The sequence below is a fragment of the Chlorocebus sabaeus genome, chromosome 11, assembly GCF_047675955.1.
Source record: "Chlorocebus sabaeus isolate Y175 chromosome 11, mChlSab1.0.hap1, whole genome shotgun sequence".
Taxonomy (NCBI): Eukaryota; Metazoa; Chordata; class Mammalia; order Primates; family Cercopithecidae; genus Chlorocebus; species Chlorocebus sabaeus.
In genome coordinates this window covers 13,825,095-13,848,120 of record NC_132914.1, presented here as the reverse complement: position 1 = coordinate 13,848,120, position 23,026 = coordinate 13,825,095, and the positions used below count along the sequence as shown (strand labels likewise).

The 23,026-nt window shown below is 41.8% G+C and overlaps 1 protein-coding gene across 1 annotated transcript in view; it reads right to left on the bottom strand.

Annotated features, from left to right (window-relative positions):
• FAM234B (family with sequence similarity 234 member B) overlaps positions 1-23,026 on the bottom strand; it is a 35,988-nt gene that overhangs the window by 12,263 nt on the left and 699 nt on the right. The window contains exons 2-9 of the mRNA XM_007967719.3: positions 12,261-12,656; positions 10,503-10,601; positions 7,296-7,484; positions 6,095-6,225; positions 2,339-2,486; positions 1,829-1,970; positions 657-800; positions 393-474 (exon numbers count right to left, since the gene is read on the bottom strand). Of these exons, the coding sequence (XP_007965910.3) occupies positions 393-474; positions 657-800; positions 1,829-1,970; positions 2,339-2,486; positions 6,095-6,225; positions 7,296-7,484; positions 10,503-10,601; positions 12,261-12,656 (1,331 nt within the window). The remainder of the gene's footprint in view (positions 1-392; positions 475-656; positions 801-1,828; positions 1,971-2,338; positions 2,487-6,094; positions 6,226-7,295; positions 7,485-10,502; positions 10,602-12,260; positions 12,657-23,026) is intronic.

Sequence of the window (23,026 nt, the reverse complement as noted above, 5' to 3'; positions counted from 1 at the left end):
TCCCTTCTTTATAAGGTCTTCCATAAAACCCCAGTCACCACAGACTTCTCTGAAATCTCAGGTGTAGCTGTGTGTTAAAGTATTACATTTCTATATACCTGTCTTTCCCACCAAGAGATTTTAGAAGGTTCCCACTGCCTAACTGGAAGCTAGGGATCCAGAACAAGAAACTCCTCTATAGGAAGGAGATTATCCTAGAAAGGCTTCCAGTGCTCCAGATTTTAGCACTGAACTGTGAATTTTCATTTTATCCACTCAGTGAGACTCTGAGTTCTTTGAAGGTAGAGATCATATTATAGGTTCTTTTTATTCCCTGCTGTGCCTAGCAGAGGGTTGGACAGAAAGTATATACTTTACATATGCTTTGATTGATCTGAGGCCCAAAGTTTTACCTTTTTCATCCCAACTCCATCCTGTATCTGCAGAAGGAAGTCTAATGTCTGATCATCAGTGAAATATCCAGGAGTCGGCTGGCTGCAAATAAGGACAAAGTAAGCAATCAATAGTGAACAAGAAAAACAGGAAAACTAAGAACTCTCCCTCCCTCCTCTTGCACTGGCCCCAGATATAAGAATTGCAAGCAATTGTTCTGGACAATTTTTAGACATGGGAAAGTGGATCAAAACAGTAAACACAAGAAGGAACACACTGCAAACCTGCGCAGGCCTTGAAGTCTCAATGTCCAGTAAGGTGTCAGATTTTGCCCCCGAAGCAGCACAAGGCCTTGTCTGGTTGTAATCAGAAGGTTGCTGCAGTTGGAATCTGGTGCCTTCACCATCTGGAGTAGCTCAACACCATCACTGGGTTAAATAAGACCCCAACAGTTAGTCTCTGACTTGAACAAGATTTCTGAGCCATTTATTTTGGCTTTTTCTCTCAGTATACATATACCTGTATACACTCTTATATTCATGCCCCACCATTATCTCATCAAGTGGGACACGCTGTTGTTTCAGTTGAATCTCATTTTCTTGACCTTAGAAACCAAGGATCCCTAGAAAATTCCATACAAGTTCAAAAGGAACTCATAGGAGAAGTGCTACAGTGCAATATCTCTCACATTGGATACTCTGGGAAAGGCAACAGAGTCAAGGATAATCACAGGCAAGGCAGACAGAGATCTGGACAGGAGGCCAGAGGTTGCCAATGAGCTTGGGCACCAGCCCATGGCATACACTTCGCTGACTTTGTTCTTGCTCGGTGCCCCTGGGACTATTCTACTTAATACCTGTCAAATTCACCAAAACAGCATGATACTGCCTAAAAAAATGCTAGAAAATGAATTGGAACTTCTGGTAGAAAAGAATAAACAATTATTATCCAGGCTTGGAGTTAAATGGGTAAAATCCCCAGCATGTGACAAACTACATGCTTCTAGTTAAGAAATAAATAAAAATAAAAAAATAAGATTACATATGGATAATAATATTACATAAGGACGCTATTCTCGCTTCTGTCAAAATGATGCTTCAACTAAGAGAAAAATACAGAAAAGAGTAGGTCAGATCCTTCAACACAGTTTTACAAACAGTTAGATAAGTCTATCTCCCTCCCCACTCTGACTCAGAGCCCTAAGTATCCTTCCTTGCATCCTACCTGAGGAGTGATCACACATGGTCACCAACACATAGATATCAATGCATTACGTTACCAAGAGAAGAAAATTTCTAACTCATGTTAACCAGATCAGAAGATAGTAAATTAAGATTAGCACTGTTTCCCCCAAACCTCTACCCACATATTCACCAGCCCAACCAAACTTAGAGACTCAAAGGCATGTGAGTTCACAGGACACCTCACTGTGACCAAGGACAGACATCTGCCCTACCTGTAAACATCAATGAGCTCAGAGAGGTTGATGGATCTTCGCTTCTCCCATTCTGGCTCCTCTATCTGCAGAGAAGGTGGTGAGCTGTCTCGATTTTGGGCCTGAACAAAAATGTCCCGCAGGGCGACAGCCTGTATATTTCCTAGCACCACAGGAAGAACCAACACTGAGAATTTGAATTTAACAGAACTGTCCCATGGTGAGGATCTGAGCAAGAGACACAGAGCCTGAGCAGATGGGTCTAACAGAGCCCACCCAGACTGGACAACACAGAACAAGTGGGGAGGTGATTAAGTGGGTGCTGGACAAGAGTCTTCCCTTTAGAGGAGGCAGCAAAGGAAAGCAGAGTTAATAGCCTGTGATAGGTGGGGGACAGTGAGAGACCCCTGCATTAGAAGGCTCTGGGAAGGCTGGTGTCAGGACTTCCTGAGCTTTCAGCCTGTCTCACAAGGAAGACCCCATCACATACGCCAGGGGGGAACAGGAGTAAAAACTAGCCTTGCATCTTACCAAAGCCAAACAGGATGTAGACAGCCCCGTTTGTTGTGATGTAAACCTGAGGACCAATCAGATTCCCAACTCCCACGATGTTGTACTTCACAGGTCGACCCACTGGACTTCCGGTCCGGCCGGACACCAGCAGAAAGCACAGATCTGGCTGAGGAAGTAAGAGATGGGGATGGAGTCAACAGAAGCCCTATCGTTTCCTAACTAAATGGCTTCTCCAGACAGTCACTGCCTCCTCATTAGCCACGGGTTCGGAAACACTCCCCCAAACTGAAAAGCACAAAGCCAAACCTGCTTCGCTTTATTTCCCTGCAGGTAAGCAAGTGAGGCAAATGTCCCATTGCCTCACTAGAGCCAGCAAAGGGCATCTTCAAAGCACCTCAGACAGTTTCTCTGAAGCAGAATTGCTGCTTGCGGAACAGTCTCCTGAGGCACAGAATTCTAGCCTACAGCTAAACATAGGATGGCTGGCCCCTGGGTCTTTACTTCAATACCAGAAATCCCCAGTAATATTTGGCTCCAGCTAGAGTTAATCCAGGCAGTGCTCTCCCATCAGAACGCTGGATGTCTGGCCTGGACACCATCAACTTCATTCTCAAAGAGAGATCAGCCAACTTTTTCTGTGAAGGGCCAAATTTTAGGCTTTGCCAGCTAGATGATCTCTGTAGCAACTATTCTACTCTGCTGTTCTAGTGTGAAAGCCATCATAAACAACACATAAATGAATGGGTGTGAGGATGTTCCAATAAAGCTCTATTTACAAAAACAAGTAGTGGGCCAAATTTAACCTACAGGCCACAGTGGCCAACTTCAGCTCTAGAGGATTTTCTTCTGGGGACAGAGTCACCAGTTAAATATGAGGATTTTACTGATATCTTGACTTCCGTAAAGCTTTTGACAAAGTTTATCATCATGAACTCTCTGGACAAGATAAAGAAACGTGCTTTGCCGTGTACCAGGAAAAGGTACTTATGGGATCAATAACAACCTAGAGGGAGGTTTTTAGAGGAATGTCGTAGCACTCTGCCATTGCCCCATTCCTATTAAACATTCTTATCAAAGACTTGAAAGAATAGAATTCAAGTTTATCACAAAGCTGAGAAGGATAGCTAATATGGCATAAGACAAACTCAAAATTCAAAAAAACCTTAGGCTGGAAGATGAGTCAAAATCTGCCAGAAAAAAAAAACTGGTCTGTTAATAATTAAACATTAAAAGATATAGGTACTTTAACTGGTTACAAACAAAAAGCAAATCTTAGAAAAAATATTATGATCTTTGGCTGCAAAAACAGAAACACAGAGTCTATATCAAAATAAGTAACTATTCCCTTAGGTTGACACATTGGGTATACTACAAATAAAATGCTGTTTTTAGATATAAGTACCACATTTTAAAAGAGATTTGGACAAACTAGAATGCAAAAGGAAAGAAATCAAGAAAAAGAGGGGTTTGGACTTCCTGGTTGCGTAAGGAACAGTATAAGAAATGGGGATATTTAGCCTTGAGTAGCAAGCTTACAGGGACTAGGCTAATGGTTAAACGGCTTTCCTATAGAAAGGGGATTAGACTCATTCAGAGTAGTTCTATGGGAATGAAGCTGGAACAATGAGTGGAAGCTATGAGAAAGCAGATTTCTTTCTGCTTAGGACAGAATTTTCTGGAGTTGGCCCAAAAATGAAATGGACTACCTCACAAATTCGTGTTATTCCATCAGCCTGAGTACGCCAAGAGAGTGGGGTGCCAATATGCCTGTAATGCTGAACCACAGATCATAGCATGGTGTGAGAAAGTTAACCGAATGGTCTTCAAGGTCCCTTCCCACTAATGTTCTAGACCTTATCAGTTCCTCTAATCAAAAACCAGGTCCAGTTCTCCAAGCCCACTTCACTCTAAACCCAGATCAACAAATGCCATCACTCTACGTCACAGACTTAGGTTTCCTTCCTTGTGAAGAGTCTTCCATCTCAGAAGCTTATGCAGGTTCCTGGGGTCCCTTGTTGCTGGTAGAGAGGTCAGTACAAGGATGAAGCTGCTGCACTATATACCTAGTGCCTCTATAAGGTTTTCCTAGAACTGTCTACCACTTTTCAAGCAGAACTGAGACTATGCCCTAGCTGTACCCTATTGTGAAAATTCTGTAGGGCAAGATGGGCAATACACTGGGTAGAGACCAACACAAAGGGCACAGAGTAAGAGTGGGCAAGAAGCCGCTTCCTCCGGTGGAGACCTCCTTACTATGGAGGGTCCCCAAGGGCCTGAGCCACTCTCCTGCCAACCACCACCAGCTAATAAGCGGCCAGATGGGACAGTTAGACCGATTTCTAAATTCAACCACGACACAAAAACTTGTTCAATGGCTTGCTGTGCCTCCCCATATGTTCCCCTTCGGAGAATTGCTCCCTGATGTAAGTAATAATTCAAATCTTCCCTAGTCCCCAATCTCTTTATTCATAATGGCTAGGATAAAAAAGATTACATGAATAATTCCTGAATCCTTGGTTCGGATCCACTTTGAGACCAACTGGCTAGCTAAAGAAAACGAACATAAAGTACCCTTAAAGCTTAAAACCCTTAAAACTAAGTAGGCTTCAGAAATTTAGCTCATTCTGGATCTTGCCTTTATCTTGCAAATGTAAGGGAGAGTTTAGTGTGCTAGAGCAGAGTTCCTCAAAACTCATGACTGACGGGGCACTCTGAGTTTGGGGGACTCTTGGCAGAAAGCCACAAAATCTTAACAGATTTCATTCCATTCTGCATAATTTTACCTGCAGAATTTACAACTCTACTCCATATAGGCAATACAAAGATCACAACAGCAAACACAAGGTCTATTAAAATTAAAATAGGTTATCAAATGAGGCAAAATTAGCCATATTCACATTTTTCCATAAACATTCTTTGCCAATTGACTCTTTTGTGCCCAAGCATTTCCCTGGCAGACACACTAGGAAGTCTGAGAAAAAGTCTTTGACAAAAGCTCTGAAAAACGCTTCCAGAATAAAAACTTAAAATCGAGATCATCCTGCTCATTAATTTACTCCTGCCTGTGATTTGGAGGAAAGATCTACTCTTATTTTACCTGTGTGCAGAGTAACCAGTACACTGAAGTTCCTGCAAATCACAAGTTAGGACCATAATTCAAGGGCCACTGTCCTGGATCAAAGTCTGCCTTATCACAGCCTAGATTACAACACTCCTTTCTTTGGTCATTGTTGTTATTATTGCTTGACTTAGATTTTTTTCCTACGTATCTTTTATGAACTTTGTACCAGCCTGTTCTATTGTTTTATAATTGACATAAAAATGTACATATATAATATAGTAAAACTAAAAATACATATACACAGTAAAACGTAGGCACTACTCTAGGCACTTTAAATATGTTAGCTCTTATTTTCATAACAATGATATAAGTAGATATAACATGCCCTTTTTATATATGAAGAAACCAGAGCTTGGACAGGCTCCATGGCTTGCCCAAGGCTGCAAAGATATAAAGTGGTAAAGGTGGAATTCACATACAGACCTATCTGACTCTAAAGCTCCACTACACCCCAGTCCATGGAGCCATGAGGCTGCCAGGGAAAATGGGTTCATAATGGTCATATATTCACTTAATCTCACAAAGAGAATTTACTTAAACCCTTGTAAAAAGAACATTTCAAGCAGTATTTATAATAGCAACACTAGGAGCTGAGACAACTAAAATAGAAGCATTCCCTATAAGAAATAAAAACCATTTAATAGAGATCATACCTGCAATTCACCAATGGCCAGAACCACAAGGTCTCGAACACCATCTTCATCCAAGTCTGGCAGCACCACAACTGGGGCAGCTAAGGTACCATTAGACAAGTAGTTTGGGTTCAAAGTCCAAATGGCTTTCCCTAAGGAAGGACACATAGGCTGGTCACCATGACAGCTTCTTGCCTCTGGAAAAGGCAGATGCCACGTTCCCAGGCCAGAAAAGAAAGACGCAATGGGCTGAACAACAGACAGCAACTCCTGCCTACTTACTGCCTTTCGTTTTTGTCTTACTGAGGAGGAGGGAGCAGGGAGTGTGATCTGAATCCTCAGGTATCTGGCTAACAAATCCATGCAATAATTTCCCACCTAGATCCTTTTAGATAAAATGGATCCAACAAAGAAGGGCTCACTTGCCTGGGGTGAGGAAACGGATCTGTTAGAGATTATAACAACTACTAAGGAAACATCCAGGGGCAGCCGACCAGACCACTCTGCTTCCTTCCCCCACACTGTCACATAAGTAAGCACCACAGCATCATAGGAAGTTTTCCAGATGGCTTCAGTTCTACAGTTAACTCAAATCCCAGTTTTTTTCACTCAGAAGCACCCTGCGACCAAACTCCAACCTCTAAACCTGGGAAGGATGTTATTTATTCCGTTCCATGTGAGCACACGGCCCAGCAGTACCAAGCCTATGGGCCGTATACTTAGGATTCTGTAAGAACCTTCAGGACATGTGATTCTTTTTCATTCCCTTTGTCATGTATGTCTGAATGCAGTAAGAAGCTAAAAGGCTAGTCAACAAGCCTCAACAAACCTTTATTTCTTCACTGGAGTATTTTTTTTAAGTAGTTAATGCCCAAGTTTACACATGGATCCCATGTATATCAAATATGAAGAATCAAAGTTCAGTTGTCTTTTGTACAAAGAACAGAGTCAGGAGACTATTTACACACCAAAGGCCTCAGGGTAGTTTCTGTTTGGGTAATTCAGTTCCAGCCCCATCCTATCACCAAACAGGTTGAACCATGGATCTGTTTACTCAAAGTGCCCAAACCTTTTCTCTCATTTCTCTTAATAACCATATTCCAGAGCAGTAAATCAGACATTCCACCACGTGAGAGTAAAAAGGTCCCCTACCCAACAGATGATTCTAATCCAAAATTATGGCTCGTAGGAGCAAAGTTCTTTTGTGATCAATGGTATTTACCTGACGTTGCATTGAACGCACTGAGCATTTTGTGTGTCCCCGTCACAAGGCAGATGGTTTCAGCCAAGCTTCCTGGCATCAGCTCCAAACATGTGATATCTCGAGCCTCCTCAGGGAGAAGACTAGACCACAGTGTGCTGCCATTCATCCCCGAAAGGCACACAAGATTAGCACCTGGCCTTGAGCCACCTAAAAGTACACAAGAGAGATAAAAAAGGAAAGCAGGCAGAGGAGATAAGAGGCAGAGATGAACAAGAGGCCACAAAACTCCAAGTGGATGGTGGTAAGGCAGCAACCACACTTGTGTATTCAGCTCCCTCCCACACTTCTGCAGCAAGGTGTGAACACAGAATGCCTGTCATCTTTGCTCAACATGTTTCTCATGTAAGACAAGAGCTGCGGCCTCCTCTACACCGTCGAATGCATCTCCACTTTTGCACCTTTCCCAACACTTCTCTTTACACGTCTGCCACCTTGGCCCCAACTAAATGGTGATATCCTTAAGGAGAAAGACTGTCTCACTAATATCTGCACCTATAGCAACCAACTGTTTGCCTAATAAGAGACAGGAACAAAATCAAGAATACGAAAAAGTAGTTAAGAACAAAAAACCAGGAGGAAAAGATATGCTCGGAAACATGAGACTGATCTAGAAAGTGTGCAGAGCAGGGAGCAAAATACCTGAATTCTAATCATCACTAACAAATGCTTCCTGAGAGTAGAAAAATTTTAAAAAAATAAAATAAACTTGAGGATTACATATAACAATGGTGAGTGGGTCTTGCTAGTCTAGAGTTCTACAGAATCAATTGATTTGGTCCCAGTCAGGAAAAAATATTTGGGAAGACCTAATACCTAGGTCCAAGGACAGCTAGTAAGGGATTAGAGTAGCCATGCCCTTAGTAAATAAGCCTTTATGTTACTTAATTACTACATCAGACTCAGAACTTTCTCCCTTGTCAGTTTCACATGCACTCTCAGGACAGGGATACATGACTCATTTCATACAGTTCCCACTTTCAGCAACAACTAATACAGAAAAGAAAACAAAACTTTTAGAGCTTCCTTCTATCTATTCCTCAGTACGACTAATTAACTATACAACCTAAAAACAAGTGACAAACTATGGTTGGCTGTTTCAGACCTTGTTGCCAGAAGATATATATGACAAACAGGGGTGGTATATGGTAACTTCCAGGCTTCTCAAAGGTGCTAGGATCCCTATCCTGGGCAGTTCTCCCTACTGGAGGAACCTACTCTATCCTACAATGCTCTAGCTCATCTTTTCCCAGGTGGTGCTGGATTACCCCTTCCTGCTAGACCATGACACCTCGAGGCCGAGGCCAGGCCGCTCTTGTTCGGCAGTCTGTGTGTAATCAGCAGAACTCTAGAGAAGGTGCACAGTGGCTGCCACACAGTCAGCAACAACACACAGTTGCTGAATGAAGGAACAAGTGAATAGACCAAAAACTTAATCCCTCTGTGTCCAGTGGCACAGAGCTTTGTGGGTTATGGGCACAGCAGCTTGGCATGAGGGTCAAGGACATGAACTCCAGAGCCAGACTCCTTGGATCTGAATCCCCAGCTCCACCATTTACCAGAGGCAGGACTTTGGGCAAGTTCTTCAACCTCACGATGTCTCACCTTCCTCATGTGCAAAAGGGGAATAACAATGAGTCTACCTCACAGGACTGTGTGGAGGGATAAATTCCTTCATACGTTACGTGCTGACAATGGTGTGTCAACACATAGAAAGCACCATATGTTCGCTACATCCTTATTTGCGCAGTCTGTGGCCAAATCAGCCTGGTCCATATTGTGTCCAAACCCACGGCCTTGCCATTATGAGTCTTGATATGAAGCAAACCACATAAGATACCAAACGACTAAAAACATCTCTAAATCTAAGTAGATGGGGAAGATTTTTACTTCAGAAGTCACGGGCAGGAAAAGTGTAATCAAGTTTTGATTGCACGGAAATCTACTCCTAGGCTGGAGATGCTCTCTCTATAGCAGATCTCCACCCAGATTGCTTTCACATCTCACGTGGGCCTCAGAAAGCCACCCCTACTAATGTAAGAGATGTGGTTTAGATTCTCTAAAACACACCTAGACGTGTATTCCAAGGCCTAGATGACTTAAAAGCAGTCACTAGGGCACCCTCAACATCAAACTAGGTCCCTGCATCAGCTCACAGGCTGCAGTTTGACTCCACTGTAGTGGAGACTGCAGGACCAACCAAAAGCCTTGTGTACTTAGGCTGAAATCAGATCATTTTTCTTTTTCTACAGCTGACATGTGTAAAAAGCTGGGATCCCAGAAACAGCACCCTAAATTAGGGTAAGTTGTGGACGGTTTCATAAGGAGACTATTCACAAAGATGTGGCCAGCGCGTAGAAACACCACAAGTGATAGTGCAGACCCTCAGAACCGTTAGGCTCCCCCACAAAGACACAAGGAGAGGATGCAATTACTGGAATCCAGAAAAGCAAAGTCCTATAGGAGGGCCACCTTGAAACGAGCTGTGACCCAGGGTCAAGGCTGTAGCAGCCATCCTGCGGTGACCCCGGCGGGGAGGGAGCCAGGGGAGTGAATACCTCCCCTCACACTCTTCCTCCCCTCCCATTCCTGAGCTGTGCTCCCCATTGAAAGGAGACCAGCAGGCAAGGAAGCCTGTTGATACCATCCATACAGCTCAGCTTCCCCATGCAGAGAGCAGGATGGACAGCAGGTCTACAAGCGTAAACTGAAGGGGGAAAGGAAAACACCCGGCCAACAGGTATGTGTGTAAAGATGTGTAAGTCTATGAACAAAACTTTTCTGCCAGGAATAGGAAGGTAGCATAAAGTCAATGTTCACTATAATCTAAGAAGCAATGGAAAACCAGGAGAAAACCCATGAAACCCGAGGACTAAACACTGTTCATTGCAAAGTGTGTGAGCAAGTCACTTCCTCTCTGCATCGCAGTTTCTTCACTGGCCTGGTCACGACTAAAAATTCCTTCCAGCTATAACTCCTTCTGATTTTTTAGACTGAGCTTTATTTATATGTGGAAGCTTTCCTATGAGGGTTTTCATGCATGCCAGAACCAAGGTTAACTTTCTGTTCACTGCAGATCCTTCTGCAGTACCACTTGGGACACAGCTCTGATGTTTTCTCCTAGCTGACGGTATCCCTGTAGCAGTCTTGAAAAGACACGTCTCTTACCTACTGCACTCCCATTCCTTGACATCACAAAGGAGAGAAGCACATCACGCAGGCCATCTCCATTCACATCAGCCAATTCCAATGGAGACAGGTCACCACCTGTTATACACATAAAAAACCAAAAAGGTCCTGAGCAAGTTACCACAAACCAGTTCTCTGTTGCCAGTAGCTCTATAAACACCAGGCAGACTCCAGTTCCTTGACTAGGTACAGTAGACACACCTCTCCCTACTCCCCGCCCCCCCCGCCCCCCCCCCCGGCTAAGTGCATCGAAAAGTCCTGCACACTGTACATACAACAAACATAAGACAACTCTAAAAGGCGGAGAGAAGGAAATAGACCAGCTAGGGACTGCAAGACCCAAGGAATGACAAGGTGATGAGTCCCCTGGGTTTTCTTTTGGCCTCGTAATACCCAGATAGGGTGCTAGAAAAGCCAGCAACCCAAAAACACCACAGGTACAGACAAAAAAAGTCCCAGACAAGGCTGGCTTCCCTAGCCAAAAGCCCAGGAAAGGTGCAGTCCAGCAAGACAGGAAAGTTTTAGATAATAACTGTCCTACTCCAACCAAACACCCCAGATAAAATTATGGGCCCAGCTCCACCCACCCATATAGCAAAGGCTGATGTGGAGCCTGGCTCCCACCCTCTCCTGGATGTAACAAGGCATCTCCTGGATGTAATAATTCATATCTTAGTAGATTATTTTGAAGTCAAATGAGATAACCAACTGTGAAATTGTGGTACTTGGTTGGAGATGGAAATGGTTAGCTTCCCTCTAGTTTTACGGTAAAGTGTGGGTAAGTTACTCAATGTCCCCTGTGAGCCCTTGAATTCCTCAACTCTAAGATGAGAATAACAATGCCAATGGGAAATTAATTAATTATGCATAGATACTTGTAAATCTTTTTTTTTTTTTGAGACAGAGTCTTGCTCTGTCACCCAGGCTGGAGTGCAGTGGTCAGATCTCAGCTCACTGCAAGCTCCGCCTCCCGGGTTTACCCCATTCTTCTGCCTCAGCCTCCCGAGCGGCTGGGACTACAGACGCCCGCCACCTCGCCCTGCTAGTTTTTTGTATTTTTTAGTAGAGACGGGGTTTCACCGTGTTAGCCAGGATCGTCTCGATCTCCTGACCTCGTGATCCGCCCGTCTCAGCCTCCCAAAGTGCTGGGATTACAGGCTTGAGCCACCGCGCCCGGCCTAGAGCAAGAGGTTTTAAAGAAGCCTGCTCCAAAAGGAGACAGAATAGCTGGAATTACTCAGACAGCACCACCCTAACCATGAGGAGTAAGAAAGAAAAGATAGCAACTATCTTTTACAGGAAATGAAATTATTTTATAATTTAAATTAGATCAGGCCTCTATAATCAACGAATGTCGAAGGGTTCTACAAGAGCCCTATACCTCGTGCAGCCAGGCCTTGAACCTTGCTTTTCTCTGTAAATAGCCCTTCCTACAGCTTTGCATTCCCCTGATACAGTGCTGGCTCCACAGCAGGAATCCAGCAAACCAGCCCCGTCCTCTCTGGGTCGAATAAAGACCAATGCCGACAGACACAACAGAGCAGTGATTCCCAGGTTTTTGGAGGTGTTTGTTTTCTTTCAAATCTTAATCTCCTTGCTACCTCCACACAGCGGGGAGGGCAGGGTGGGGAATGCCACATGACATATATTAAGTTTTAAGATTTGGAGGAAAATTTAAATGTAATGAGAGATAGCATGAAGTTTCACAGTATTAAGGCTGAAGATTCTACAGCTCACCTCCCTGGGAGCCCAAGTGGCGGCTCCAGGTGCTGTGCAGATCTCTGGGAGGACAGGGGATCAGGAAAGCACACAGGAGCACCAGGATCATCGAGATCCCCAAAGTCAGCAGGAAGACAGATGTGCGCACATATGACACCAAGGAGGAGGCTGCCTTCTGTTCCAGGCCCCCAAGGGGTTCCGAGGGGTAGCCCTCCGTGGTGACTTCCGAAAGATGTGGCTTTGCAGCCTCTGCAACCTCAGCATCTGAGTCGGGTTCTGGCGCTTCTCCCAAAGGACTCTTCCCATTTTTGACCCCTCCATTCTTCTGCAAGTTAAGCACCAGATCGTCTTCGCTCTCGTCACTGTCAGCCTGGGTGAGGGGATCATACTCCCCTAGGTCTGGACTCTTCTTCCCTGAAAAGACAGAAAAACAGAGAGTCAAGGAGAACTGGGGAGGAGACACCAAATATATGGCATCTGTAAATGCCCAGGAGAACACAGAAAACTAAAACAAAACAATCCAGGTTTACATCAAGTTTGAACCTTGGTGGCTATCTGTGAAACAAGCCAGCGAAGCAGGGGTTAGGAATGGAAGGAAAAACAAAAGCACAGTGCTCCAGGATCACTGCCTGCATGAGCTGAAGACAATGGAAAAGGAGGCAGAAGTTAGCACATTTAAAATGTCTTCAGTGTAAAAAGAAAGTTCTCTTAATGTGTTCGAATCTCACTCAAGAAAAAGACCATGGCTCCGTGTCAACTCTCCATGTGCCTAATGTGCATATTGCCTCCGATTTTCTTAGATCGGTGACATCCTAATCTTTCCTGGTAAACTTTTAGAACAATTATTCTCCATACGCTGCTTCTCACAGCCCAATATCTGTGGCTTCCCAACTGTTTCTATGGAAACAACTTAGAAAGTTGAACACTGAATGTTCATCTGAAGATGTATTGAAATCTCACTTTTAAGAACCATCCTGTGATTTGAATGCCCTTTCAGTATATCTTTTAGTAAACAGTGTTTACCCCCAAAAACTGCTCTTCTGAGCAAGCATTCTGGGAGGAGTGGTGATCTAGCTGGAATACAGAGGTAGGGGACTTGTCTTGAAGCTGCTTTGCATGGCAAGCACTTTGTTTTTACTTAGCCTGCAGTGTTGATTTGGGATAGCTGAGACAGAAATTACAGAAGGGCCTAGGCACACCTTCTCCCAAGCCACACACCCCTTGGCCTCACTGCCAATGACTGAATGATTTGATGCCTTTACTTCACGTTACCACCAAGTAACAACCAAGAAAATGTTTCTTTTGGGGAGACTTTATCTGGTAATCTATCACTAATGTAAACTCTATCATTAAATCTTTTGTTCAGAGGAAATATTAAAAAAAAAAACACACACATAACCCAGCTAATTAAAAAGAGGAAAAGAATAATTACTAATGCTAGTGTCTACCTCTAGGTCACCTTGGCCTTGGTGATGTGATTTCATACATTATATCTCAGTTTGTTCAATTAATAAAATGAAAGAATAAAACACTATATGGAGACCAGATTGTTGCTGGAAGTCAGGGACCCCGAATGGAGAGACCTGCTGGAACCGTGACAGGAGAACATAAATTGTGAAGATTTCATGGACATTTATCAATTCCCAAAATTAATACTTTTATAATTTCTTATGCGTGTCTTTACTGCAATCTCTGACCATAAATTGGGAAGATTTCATGGACATTTATCCCTTCCCTAATAATACTCTTATAATTTCTTATGTCTGTCTTTACTTTAATCTCTTAATCCCGTTATCTTCATAAACTGAGAATGTACATCACCTCAGGACCACTACTGTACAAATTAATTGTAAAACATGTGTGTTTGAACAATATGAAATCGGTGCACCTTGAAAAAGAACAGAATAACAGCAATTCTCAGGGAACAAGGGAAGATAACCAACTGCCTGCGGGGTTGGGCAGAATAGAGTCATATTTTTCTTCTTGCGGAGAGCCTAAAAAACGGACATGCAAGTAGGAAAGATATCACTGAACTATTTTTCCAGCAAGGAATACCCTGGGGAAGGAATGCATTCCTTGGGGGAGGGCTATAAATGGCCGCTCTGGGAGTGTCTATCTTATGTGGTTGAGATAAGGACTGAAACACGCCCTGGTCTCCTGCAGTACCCTCAGGCTTACTAGGATCGGGAAATTCCAGCCTGGTAATTTTTGGTCAGACTGGTTCTCTGCTCTCCAACCCTGTTTTCTGTTAAGATGTTTATCAAGACAATACATGCACAGTGGGACATACACCCTCATGAGTAATTCTAATTTTGCCTTTGCCTTGTGATCTTTATTGCCCTCTGAAGCACGTGATCTTTGTGACCTACTCCCTGTTCATACAGCCCTTTCCCTTTTAAAATCCCTAATAAAAATTTGCTGGTTTTGCGGCTCAGGGGACATTACACACCTACTGATATGTGATGTTACCCCCAGAGGCCCAGCTACAAAATCCCTCTCTTTGTACTCTTTCTCTTTATTTCTCAGACCGGCTACACTTAGGGAAAATAGAAAGAACCTATGTTGAAATACTGGCGGCTGGTTCCTCCAATACCAGATGTTGGAAGTAAAAGTTGTGGTGTTAAAGTTTAGTATTTGGTACATTAAAAAAACAATAAATTTTAGATTTCTTAAAATGAACATTCCACAGAATTATAACATTAAGTATTCAAAAAAAATTCAAAGAAAATACTGAATAATCTGTCATCCTAATAACTAGAAATTATTTCCATTTATTTTTATTTTCAAAGCTATACACTTTGCCCAATAAATATTATATTTGATTTTTAAAAGGCACAAATTACAAGAAAATAAATCAGTTATTAGAAACTTAATTCAAAATAGTACTTTCAGAATATGCCGTGGGGTCAGTACAGGTTCCAGATAATCTCCTTCAATTTGTATTTCTACTCCATGAACCAAATTATTTGGTAAATTAGGGCACACCATTCCCTAACCATCCCAGATAACTCTATACGTAATAATTTGCACACAGAGCCATGGGTTGTTAGAATAATATTAACTCTAACGGTTTTTAAAGTGATTGTTTGTTTTTGTTTTGTTTTTTAGCTAAAATACACCTGACATGATAAACAAAATGTGATATGTACATACCACGGAATATTATTCAGCTCTAAAAAGGAAGGAACTTCTGACACTTGCTACAAAATGGATGAACCTTGAGGACATTATGCTAAGTGAAATGAGCCATGCACAAAAAGACAATACTGTGTGATTCCACTTATATGAGTTATCTAGAGTAGTCACATTCACAGAAACAGAAAGTAGAATGGTTGTTGCCGAAGTCTGGAGGTAGAAGGAAAAGTTGTTACTGAGTAAGTATGGAGTTTCAGTTTTACAAGATGAAAAAGTACTAGAGATTAGGTGCATATACAGTTAATACTGAACTGTATACTTAAAATGGTTAAGATAGTAAATTCTATGGTGTACGTATTTTTTTGACAATTTAAAATGTTTAAATATATATATATATCTGAAAAACAGGAAAGCACACACAGAGTTCTCAACTCTAGAGTTACTTGAGAAAGCACAGCAAGAGACCTTAAAGATCACATAATCCATCCCCACCCCCACCCCATCCCAAACTTACAACTAGCTACTTACAAAGACCTACCAACCAGTTACTCAGCAAACACCTGAATGTAACCTGTATTAGGGTTACGCTGGCCTCCAATTTAGAAAAAAATTCTTTACACTGATTCAAGAATTTTTTTCTGGGAAGTTGCCAATTATCTATCCCAGTTTTAATTTCTGGGATCCCTCTTTCACATGCAAGTCCTTCAAACACTCAAAGGTATCAGTCACAAGAGACATATGATATGGTATTTAAGAGCTCAATTCTTCACAATTAAACATCAAGCCAAATCCTGGCTATATCTCTTATGAACTATGTGGTCTCAAATTTCTTAACTTTATTGAGCATCAATTTCCCTATTTATGAAATGGAATAATTATTCTTTTTAGCTCATACGATCGTGATGAGAATCCAATAAGATAATATATGTGTGGTTCTCAGTGCCTGGCTTATAGTCACACAACAAATTTTAGCTTCTATTATTATCATTACCATCACTGGTGCTGGCATTGTATCTCCCAGTGCCCTCCCCCACTCTTCTCATCTCCAAGTTAAACACCTCCACCTCTTTCAACCCATGACTTGAAGAAGCATTGTTTCAGGTGTCCTCAACATCCTGGTCATTCTCCTCTGGACACAATGTGATATGTCTGTGCTTTTTAAAGTATGGTTCCTGGAACTAGATACAATCTTAGGTACAGTCTGACCAGAGAAAGGGAGGGCAGAACTATTTCCTATCTACTCCAGATAGCAAACAACAGTTCAATTTCTATAACGTAAGATCTTGATAGCTTTCTTGGCATTCACATCCCATACTGATTCAATTAAAACTCCCAAGCATTTTGAACACATGCTTAAGCCACCCTATAATTGTGCAATTGGACTTTTAGCACCAAGTGAAAAATTTAGCATCGACATCAAATTCAATCTTGCTAGTCAGTCTCCACCCTGCAAGAAACATATCGGGCTAAAACAGCACCTTTGCCAAAGTGAAATCATTAATAAAATGCTGCCCAACAAAACAGTTTAAAGGAAATTCATTTTTCTCATGCTATGTACTATCATAGGCAGGCAGGAAGAGAAGCATATGCTCCAGGAACTTATAAAATCTGCAAGAAATTTATAAAACAATTTGCAAGCATTCTTTGAGAAAAAAGCTGCTGTCAAATTGGTCTGTTTAACAAGATTACATGCTTCTAGTTAATGATGGCAAAAGTGGACATTTCTGTCACACTCTCTTCCTAAAACCAGGAAGACAAATAAAGAAAAATAAAAATAGAACACAAAATAGGAAACAGTTGCATTCCCAAACCACAAGTTATGAACCAAATGCACTGAAACTTGTACTCAGTTGAGAAAGCTCAGTAAGAGCAGGCAAATACATCTTGCGGATATATATTGCACATATATTGCAGATCTTCAGCAATGAGCCGAGTTCACAGAATTAATAATCATGACAACAATAAGATGATGATGATGATGACAACTGGAAGTGTATTGAGTGCCTACTGTCCCAGGCACTGATCCAAGCATTTTGCATGTGTTAATTCATTTAATCCTCACATCAACCTCTTAGGGTAGAATTATTATTATTATCCCCCATTTTATCAACAAGAAAAATAAAATATAGAGAGGTAAGATGGCTAAGATCACAGAACTAGCCAAAAGGAAAGTCAGGATTCAAACCCAGGCATCTGACTGCAGAGTCCACTTGTTGTTCTAACCAACAAGTTATACTACCTCCCTTGTTCCACAAATATAGCCAAACCAGTAATTGCCTGCTTGGAAAGACAAAGTCTGGGGTCACAGAAGCACCAATGAGCCCCATTCGACACCACAGAGTCAAAGGGAAGTAGGACCGAAGGAGGAAAAGCACAAGCTGACATGGTCACAGAAAGCACACTGTCAGGATGGCAGGTTCGAAAAGTCACCGGGCATAATCACTCTGACTGCGCCCAGTCAGGAGACAGAAGCCAAACAGTAGTTCAAAGAGGACCAGTTTAACATAAAAAATTACTAAGCAAAGACAGGAGAGTAAACTTAAAGATGGGAAGAGAACTCTAAAAGGTCCCCTAGGACTGAGAGACAATATCCAAGGCAGGACAAACGATATTTAAAAGGGCTCACACCCGCTTTCACAGATCAGTCAACAAAGGTGAATTTGGAGTTCACAGGCAATAAACTGATAACTGGCACAACAAAGTCAGCGAAGGAAACGCCAAACCAGCACCCTACAGTCCTGTGAAAAGCCTCCTCCTAGCCAGGATAGAGATATCCACACAGGAAGCGTGCTGGTGGGGAGCCAGCTGACTTAACAGGCCTGGATTACATTCTTGCTTCCAACTGCCCTACATCACCCCTCTGGCAATAGCCAGGCTGTCAAACAACTGCCCCATTTAAATGTGAATAGTAATCAGAAAGGAGCCATGTTTAGTACTCATTCCACAAGATACCACAAAGCTCTATGAATATTCAAGAAAGAAGTAACAATGAAACATAGCAAACAATTAGCTGAAGAACAAATGCTGGACAAATCACACCACAAGATGAAAGAAATAATGAACATATACTTCCCCACAGAGTCTGGGAAATTTAGGAAAATCGTCTTCTCTGAAATAAGCACTCAGGAAAACACTGGAAAAAATAACAAACCAATTTGAGAAAAGAAATCCTTATTGGAATCAGCTAAAGGAACAGATATTGCTGAAAACAGAGTCAGAGACATAAAGAACGGACTAGTGAAAATCAAGCAAAATGAAATGGAAATAACTACAGCTGGCAGGTCTGAACACTTATCCTACACTCTTCCAAGCCCTTTTAATGTCTTATCTCAGGCCAGGGGTGCTGGCTCACGCCTGTAATCCCAGCACTTTGCGAGGCCAAGGCGAGGGATCACTTCAGGCCAGGACTTCAAGACCAGCCTGGCCAACATGGCAAGACCCTGTCTCTACTGAAAACACAAAAATTAGCCACATGTGGTGGCAGGCGCCTGTAACCCCAGCTACTCAGGAGGCTGAGGCATTAAAATTGTTTAAACCTGGGGAGGTGGAGGTTAGAGTGAGTTGAGACTGTGCCACTGCACTCCAGCCTGAGTGATAGAGCAAGACTTCGTCTCAAAAAATAAATTCTTATCGCAGCAAATCTTCATAACAACTATGTGAGGTAGACATATTACTGTCTTCACTTTCAGGACGAGGAAGCTGAGGCTTTGAAGTTTCAGTTAAGCGGATATGGTTTGGCTCTGTGTCCCCACCCAAACCTCAACTTGAATTGTACTCCCATAATTCCCATGTGTTGTGGGAGGGACCCAGTGGGAGATAATTGAATCATGGGGGCAGTTTCTCCCATACTGTTCTCATGGTAGTGAATAAGTCTCACGAGATCTGATGGTTTTGTAAGGGGAACCCTGTTTCACTTGGTTCTCATTCTCTCTCTTGCCACCACCATGTAAGATGTGCCTTTTACCTTCCACCATGATTGTGAGGCCTCCCTAGGCACATGGAACTGTAAGTCCATTAAATCTCTTTCTTTCGTAAATTGCCTTGTCCCAAGTATGTCTTTATTGGCAGTGCGAAAACAGACTAACACACTGGCCCATAGTTAAACAGCAAGTGATAGGTAACAATTCAAAACCAGTCTGGCCTCAAAGTCTGTACTGGCTACATACGATCCCATGGAAAAAAATCAAGGCTTTTTAAAAAGACTAGAAACAACGTGATAGATACTGACAACAAAGGTGAGCCAATATATGCATGACGGAAGAGGATAACAGAAAAGAAAATACCGAAAGCAGTATTTTAAAGAGTTGTAAAAAAAAAGTTCCTACAATAAAGACCTAAAACTGCAGAATAATGAGTACACAGAGTCCCAAGAAAAACTGATTCAGAAGAATCAATACTGAAATACATCCTAGTAAAGGCGCAGGACTTCAAGGACAAAGAAGGAATCCTATGAGCGGCCAGGCCAAAGGAAAAAGAATCAAGTCACTACTGACGGGAACAAAAATCAGGCAAAGATTTCTCCATAGTCACACACACTATTAAAAGATAGTGGAGCAATATCTTAAAAGTCCTCAGAGAAAGAACATGCAATTTGATGTCCAAGCATTCTGACTCAGCCAGGACATCGCCGAAATATAAAGACAAGCACACAAGTGCTCAGAGTTATCATACTCCTGTGCTTTCTTTACATCACAGAAGACTAGGGGCCAGTTCTTGGCCAGCCTTTTGAGAGGAATAAATACTTTTATACTAATTTTTTTTCAGATAGTGCAAAAACAAACTTCAGCTTAAGGATTACCAACTGCAAGTTTTTATTACAGAAGTCTTAAATAATTTTTTTTTTCTATTTACAGAAAGACAATAAGAGAGAGTGAAGGAAAAGAAGTCCGCCAACTTGCCTTAAGTCCTATTCAGGCTGAGGAGCTAGGCATCAAATCCAGCTTCCAAGTTCAGGACACTTAACACTCACTCGCTTCCTTGCTACTTTCAGCCAGCACCCAAATTTTTAATGAATGAAAGGTTTTCAAAGAATAAGGGAGAGGGCACTGATTTCATAGCAAATCATTGTAAGTGAGCTTTCCACAGCTATTGCTTTTCCTCTTAGGAAGACTAAAGATGCTGTTTAAATATAATAGGATTTCCAAAATGGTAGAGAGGAAAACACAAATAGGAAAGTGATGCAATTATACCATACCCAAATGTTTTCAGGAAATATACTAAAACATACACTATTCTATAACATATATGATACTATAGCATACACTCTACTGTACATATACTATACAATATACTCTACTGCAACTAAAGGTAAATAATTCATATCATGGGTTAGTTTATCCAAGGGCATATAATGACTCTAAGTTACACAAATAAATCATAAAAAATCATTTTGCTCTGATATTCCCTCCAGTGTTTGACCTTCAAACTATAAAATGGCCTAAGGAAAAAAATACATATATACTTAAGAGACAAGCTGTCCTACTGGCTTTATGAATGTCATATTGGCCTTCTGCTACTAATTAACCTCATTTTATGCATGTGAGCCAAACATCTTTCCTTCCCGAGCTTAGCGAAACTGCTCTTTTCTAACAAGGCTGCTGAGATCTGTCAAGAGCTCACTATTACATCAAGCCTTCCTTCAGGTATCACATTCATAAATGAGCATGGTGCTGATGACAACAGCTAACACTTACTGACTAATTAATGTATGTCAGAGGTTACTAGATCTCCTAACTACATCCATGTCCTTTACTATTTCAGATAACCCTAGGAGGTAAATATGTAGTAGAATGTGTGGCATAGAGTGAATGTTCCATAATAATGTTATTGTTACAGATAAGGAAACTAAAGCTTAAAGAGATTAAGTAACTAATTAAGTAAAGACTGGATTTGAATCCCAGCCTGTTTCATGCTCTCAGCCACCATTCCATCCTGACTTCCTCACACATGAAAACAGTAGGGATGTTGGGGCTGGGCACAGTGGCTCACACCTGTAATCCCAGCACTTTGGGAGGCCAAGGCAGGCGATCACCTGAGGTCGGGAGTTTGCGACCAGCCTGACCAATATGGAGAAACTCCGTCTCTACTAAAAATACAAAATTAGCTGGGTGTTGTGGAGCATGCCTGTAATCCCAGCTACTTGGGAGGCTGAGGCAGGAGAATTGCTTGAACCCAGAAGGCGGAGGTTGCGGTGAGCCGAGATCACACCATTGCACTCCAGCCTGAGCAAGAAGAGCGAAACTCCATCTCAAAAACAAAAACAAAAAAGAAAACAGTGGGGATGTTAACTACGGGAACATAACACAGTAGCCCAAACAGGACAGCAGTCTCAGAACCCCAATTACAGGGGAGTCAAAAAAAGCTATATGAAAACATTTTTCATATAGTTTTTGCATTGTACCTAATGCAAAAACTAAAAATAGTATTTTGGGTGGAGGGAAGAAAGGGCAAGAAGACGAGGAAAAGTGCAAGTGGTTTTATTTTCTTAAAATCCACATCACATGAAAGAACACATGCCTACTATATCTGGGCCTAAAAAAGTATCAAGCATATCTCAGGGTTCAGGGCCAAGCTGCCTGCCAAACAGGCTCATGGACTGGGCTATGGGAACCCCAACCAGTTCCTACAACTAATACTCCAGGGAGTAACACCACCACAGCCTTGGGGCATAAGAACACAAAAGAGCTCAAGAGTTGCTAAAGCAAGATTTTCACGCATTCTCATTCTTAGAGAATAACAATGACCTACACTGAAATTAAAAAAAAAAAAAAAAAAAAGGACTCTAAAAGAAAAAAAGAAAGAAAGCTAAATGTGTCTGACATCTTCTTACCCCTCTGGGAGGATATCATTCTACACTATAGATATACAAGGCTACTCTCTTCAAAGTAAAAAATTAATCCTGCAGGTAAAGAGCCACGTCTCTCATTTAATTCCAGTGTTATGTACACATTCCAAGACAGATACTATCAGTGTTCCTTCCAATGTTCCAATGAGCCCATAAAAAAAAAAAAAAAAAATCTGTCTGAGGTCATGAAGTCTGGGGACAGAAATGCAAATTAATATCCAACCCAGTGTCATCCAAATGGCAAGGTTCACTTCAGAGTAGCAAACTGGAAGCTCCTTGAGAACAAGGACCCTGTAATCCCCCTGCAACCTCAAGCTAGCTATCCACCCAACACCCAAAGAGCCCTCTCTAGAGATAACAGTGAAAGCAACTGCTTTTCCCTCTAATACAAATTATCAGCAAACAAATGTTGATAGTTTAATGTTTAAAACTCATCTAGATAGAACCATCAGTTTTTCTAAAGCCTAATGCTTAAAATTTACTTGGGTGGAATAATTATATTTTTATTAAAATATCAAGTTTCTAACAGTACAATCCTACTCTGGAGGTTCAGGAAGGAAGAAAAAAAAAAAAAAAAGAAAGGAAAAAAAACTTGGAGCTGCTGCCCGAAGTACTGAATCAGCTCTGGAAGTTGTCATCACCCCTAACGCTGCCTTAAAGAAGATTCCATACATTATCTTCAACTTATAGGTGCCAAATCATTTCCCGTGCTTAATCTCGGCAGCTGGAGATTGACCAAGTGGAATCAAAAGTTCAGGATTTAGAGTGAAAAGACCCCTGACGTTCAAGGCCGAGCTTTCCCAAT